The 4846-nt window shown below is 44.4% G+C and overlaps 1 protein-coding gene across 1 annotated transcript; it reads left to right on the forward strand.

Annotated features, from left to right (window-relative positions):
• The first annotated feature begins 588 nt into the window (after positions 1-588).
• Positions 589-4326, forward strand: utp15 (UTP15 small subunit processome component). Its single transcript, XM_037257974.1, has 12 exons — positions 589-770; positions 1144-1295; positions 1409-1501; positions 1594-1778; positions 1863-2041; positions 2165-2290; positions 2438-2573; positions 2659-2743; positions 2835-2990; positions 3134-3238; positions 3313-3446; positions 3533-4326. The coding sequence occupies exons 2-12, from the start codon at positions 1206-1208 to the stop codon at positions 3831-3833; spliced, it is 1590 nt and encodes a 529-aa protein (XP_037113869.1). The 5' UTR covers positions 589-770; positions 1144-1205; the 3' UTR covers positions 3834-4326.
• Positions 4327-4846: the final 520 nt, after the last annotated feature.

Consider the following 4846-nt stretch of genomic DNA (forward strand, 5'->3'; position numbering starts at 1 on the left):
CAGCACTGGAGGATAACGGGGCCCTGGTGGCTTCACGTTTGATTCTTCTCAAATCTTTGGCCCTTAATTGACGTCTTTTCTTCTCAACACGTTTCTTGCGACCCTGTTGACTATATGCAACAAAACGTTGGACGCCACAATATCTTGGCAATTTCAAGAGTGCTGCATCCCTTTGAAAGACTTTATGGGACTTCTCAGAGTCACTTAAATCTCTTTTTTGCCCCATGTTGCCTGAAGAAAAGACGCTGCCTGATTACATGATCATTAATATCGGGTGTTGACCTCCTTAGGCCGCAGCCTCCCTCATTACACAAATAAACTTCACTTGATATGCTTCAAAGCAATAAACATTCCACTTTTGCCCAATATTTGTGCAAACAGCGGAAGTAATAAGTCAACTCGCACAGCCGACAGAAGCTCGGGAGACAGAAACCGGAAGTGACGCATAAAGGTTCCTTCAGGAGGAAATAAGATAATTGAGAACATTGTTTTAGTTTTTGATCACCTAAAATAAGTGTGTATATTATACTTAAATATTGTTAAATACATGTAAATAGTCAGTCATCAAAAAGGAACATTTGTAATATTGCGTGAACAAAGAAGCGGAAGTGGTTACAGGAACCGTCATGGCCGCGTCCACAGCAGCTTGCGGCAACGTGATAAATCGTTTCAATGCCTAACTTTTGGTTCCTCCACGAGAAGTACTTTAACATCCTCTACTTTTAAAAGATTTAAGAGTATTCACACCTGCCGAACTTGTGTTTTAAAAGGTAAGACAACCCAGACGGTAGTTTTGTAGCGAATGTAAACGTGCTACTAGTCTGCTAACTTGAATCTGCTTTTACGCGCATGTTGGCTTCGTACGTACGTACGTACGTACGTTTGTTTTTAAATCTATTTTGCCATGCAAATTTCAAGGGACCTATTCCTTATTTTAACACATTTTTGTTCACCAAACCTAAATGAATTAAATCGGTGGTGCTGTACAGACCTGTCGCGTTATTAGAAGAATGGAAGAAATACATTACTGTGCAGCAAGATAGAAACAAAGATTTCGTAGCCACTTTATTTGGTTGTTTGAATGTTTTGGATCATTTTCGTATGACTGTCAAGTGTTTCTTAGTCATTTTAAAATATGCCCAGGGATAAAGAGTATTTTGTGACCAACCAACCAACCAACCAACCAACCACACACGTGTGCAGAAATGGCTTTATTTAAACCGACAAAAATTCCAGTTTATCCTAAACTTGGAGAGAAAGTCACCCAGGACACACTCTTCTGGAAAAACTACAAGGTGAGTGTGTCTCTTGGTCTGTTAAATGGACATGGGTAATCTAATGATGATGCTCCATAGTCATGTCTATTTGATTCTCTGTTGTGACACGTCGCTATATTTTCCTCCAACAGGCTCCAATCCAGATAAAACAATTTGGATCGGTCACAAACATCGACTTCTCTCCTGTGGCCCCGCATAACGTTGCTGTGACAGCATTTACACGAGTATGAAGTCTTGTTTTTCAAAATGCGACTAGCTTCCAATGTTATAGCATGTTCAATAGAATGTGTTGATATGTTTTTATTCACCCTTTTAGATCCACATTTATGGCCCGTTCTCCCAGGAGCCAGTGAAGACATTTGCCCGATTTAAGGACACGGCATATTGCGGGAGGTTCCGTTCGGACGGTCAACTCCTCGTGGCCGGATGTGAGAATTCGCTCGTGCAGCTGTTTGATGTCAGCGGCAAGGTGGCGCTCAGGCAATTCAGAGGCCATACAAAGTAGGAAATGGACTTGTTTCATCATTTCAAATCGCCCCGGTCTGGGGAATTCTCTGACACCGCTCGTCATATAAATCTGCTCAGGGCCGTCCACGTGACAGACTTCACCTCGGACCAGTACCATATCGTCACCGGCTCGGACGATTACACCTGCCGACTTTGGGACCTCCCGAATGTGCAAGAGCTCACCTGCTACCAAGAACACACCGATTACATTCGCTGTGGCGTCACCAGCAAACTCAACAGAGATCTCTTCATTACGGGTGATGAAATTGGAGCAAAGCGGCAGCTTTTGCAGCACCATGAAGTGCAACGGGTGACCTTACTTTTTTCTTCTTTCTTTCTTTCTTGCTTTCTTTCTTGCTTTCTTTCTTGCTTTCTTCCAGGGTCGTATGACCACACGGTCAAACTGTTTGATGCCAGAGTTCAAAAGTCTGCAATGACTATGGATCACGGCCAGCCAGTGGAAAGTGTGCTCCTGTACCCTTCTGAGGGCCTCCTCGTCTCAGCGGGTACGGAAGCGTTGGTGTGTTTTTGTCCAAATAAATAATGAGAGCGGAGCTGTTTTCATTCATGGAGGGGCCATTTCATACTTTTTTGCCATGAAAGAAAAAATGCGTATAGTGAACGCAACTCTATCACCACACTGCTCTTTCCAGGGGGGCGCTACGTGAAGGTGTGGGATCTGCTGAAAGGTGGCCAGCCACTGGTGTCACTGAGGAACCATCACAAAACAGTCACCTGTGTGTGTCTGGGCAGCAGCGGCCAAAGGTTGCTGTCGGCCTCCCTGGACAGGTCCGTACAATACGACACACCAATGAATACTTTTAAGCCTGTCGTCCTTTTTCCCTTTCTAATATTTTATTTTTCATCTATTCAGACACTTGAAGGTGTACAACACGACCAACTACAAAGTGGTGCACAACTTTGACTACGCCACCTCCATTCTCAGTTTGGCTTTGGCTGTAAGGAAATGAAGTCTCACTTTGTAGAACTCGGCAACTTGAACGTACTGCACCGGTAATCGCTACGCGGCTTTTCTTTTTTCTTTTACAGCCAGACGACGGGACTATTGCTGTGGGTATGACCAACGGCGTCCTAAGCATCAAACACAGGAAACACACAGAGGAGTCAACTGAACTGTCAGCTCAACGCAGGCGGCGACCGTCATATCGTGTCTTTGTAAAAGGGAAGAATTACATCCCTCAACAAGTAAGCTTTATCGGCATTTTGTGAGTCAATGCTTTGAAAATGATGAAATCATTTGAAATGAAATCATGAAATAATGAAAATGTTCATTGCGCTTGACGTGGGCTAGCTACCAACCACTAAGTTGGGTCTCTAATTTTTCCCAGGGTGATTATCTCGTCACTAAGCCCGCCGTGATAAAGCATCTGGCGAAATATGACAAAGAGCTGAGGAAATTCAATGTTTCCAAGGCTCTGGATGCAGCTCTGGAGGTATTCGCAAGCCAATGCCTTTTAAGTCTATATTGGATTCAAAAACGCCGAAATGACTGAAAGCAACTTTGCAGGTGGGGACGAGATACAGGAAGCCGGAAGTTGTAGTTGCCGTTATGAAGGAGTTGGATCTAAGAGGAACGTTGAAAAACGCTTTAGCGGGACGGGACGAGCGGGACGTCAATCGGCTCCTCACTTTCTTAATCGGGTGAGACTCGATCACGCCCTGCGTTGGCTTAACGGTCACGAAATGGTTCATGAGCAACGCTCACCTCTTTCCTTCATCTTCTCCAGGCATATGCTCGACACCAGGTTCAGCCCCGTCCTCGTCGTGGTGGCCGAGATGATCCTGGACATCTATCAGTCGGTCATCGGACAATCGGCCGTCGTGGACCGGCAGCTTTTGCGTCTCCAGGACCTGCTGGAGAAAGAAACGGACTTCCAGCACGAACTCCTGGAAGTGCTGGGTATGTTGGACACCGTGTTTGCTTCCCATCTCCCGAGGAAGGAGGTGCCGTGCCCGGGTATTGACATATCCAACGGCCTGGTGGAGGGAAAGGCAAGTAGCTCACAAGCTCAGCCTAAGGCCACCTGATGTACTCTCAGATGGAGCACAGCACAGCACAACACAACACATTGTATTAAAACAGCCCCAACTTGCCTCAGAAGACACACAACTCACTGATAATATCAGTTTGGTTCATGTTTCAGGATCCCCTTTAAATCATCACATTCAATCAATGGTGGTTTTTTTTTTTTTGAAGTGAAAGTATTTTAGCTATACTTGTTAATGAATCTGTGTGCATTTGCCAATGGCTGGATGATGTTTTGATATTTTATACATTGACCAATGTTTATTAAGACCTGAATAAACTTTTAGCTCACTCCTACTTACCATCGGTGAAATGCAAAAGCTACATCAGGTTTTTGTAAATGGTTGAAACGGAGATAAATCAAATGATGACTGCGTTCTGTGATCAGTTTGGGAATTCTTTTGTCTGACTGATATCTTGGAACAATGAGGCCATGGAAATGCTTTGTGGCATGGCTTGTGCTGTAATATGGAAGAAAATGTCTGGAAAAGCCAACTAGAATGTCTGAACTTGATTTGGGGAAAAGACGTACGAGGTGTGTGCTGAGCTGACTCCCACTAAGCGCCCGTTTGAATGTCGATTAGGAGCACCTGAAATAGAAAGCGCCACCTTGGGTTCGTCACCATGTCTATAAAGTTCAAACCACACAAAAGTCAAATTAATAGCAGGGAAACTACATTGATTGATGCATTTCTTTAATGTACATTTGAATCCCCTTCTTTGTTATTAGGCATTCTTAGGTCCCTTGAAAGATGCTAGATGAATGGAATGATTGCACAACAGCAACATATTAGCACAGCCTTTTATCATGAGGTTTCACAAAGATAGATAGCTACATTTCGTGACTCATCTTTTACTGCAGTACCGCCCTTTTGCTTTGGAGGTCGCTGTTACTCAAACAATCCATGTGACAAGTGAGGAAGTGTCAATTTGTCACTCTCCGCCGTTGCCCCAAGACAAGGTGGGGGCGTCATTGGTCACTCCCCGCCCTTTAAATAGCAGCCAAGCCGAGTAA

Source organism: Syngnathus acus, chromosome 9 (assembly GCF_901709675.1).
Source record: "Syngnathus acus chromosome 9, fSynAcu1.2, whole genome shotgun sequence".
Taxonomy (NCBI): Eukaryota; Metazoa; Chordata; class Actinopteri; order Syngnathiformes; family Syngnathidae; genus Syngnathus; species Syngnathus acus.

What these genes read in the sequence shown, in the direction of transcription:
- utp15 (XM_037257974.1), top strand. Translation starts at nt 1,206, where the DNA reads ATGGCTTTATTTAAACCGACAAAAATTCCAGTTTATCCTAAACTTGGA. An exon ending in CAATTCAGAGGCCATACAAA is followed by an intron (nt 1,779 to 1,862) that starts GTAGGAAATGGA and finishes AAATCTGCTCAG; the next exon opens with GGCCGTCCACGTGACAGACT. An exon ending in CAGAGATCTCTTCATTACGG is followed by an intron (nt 2,042 to 2,164) that starts GTGATGAAATTG and finishes GCTTTCTTCCAG; the next exon opens with GGTCGTATGACCACACGGTC.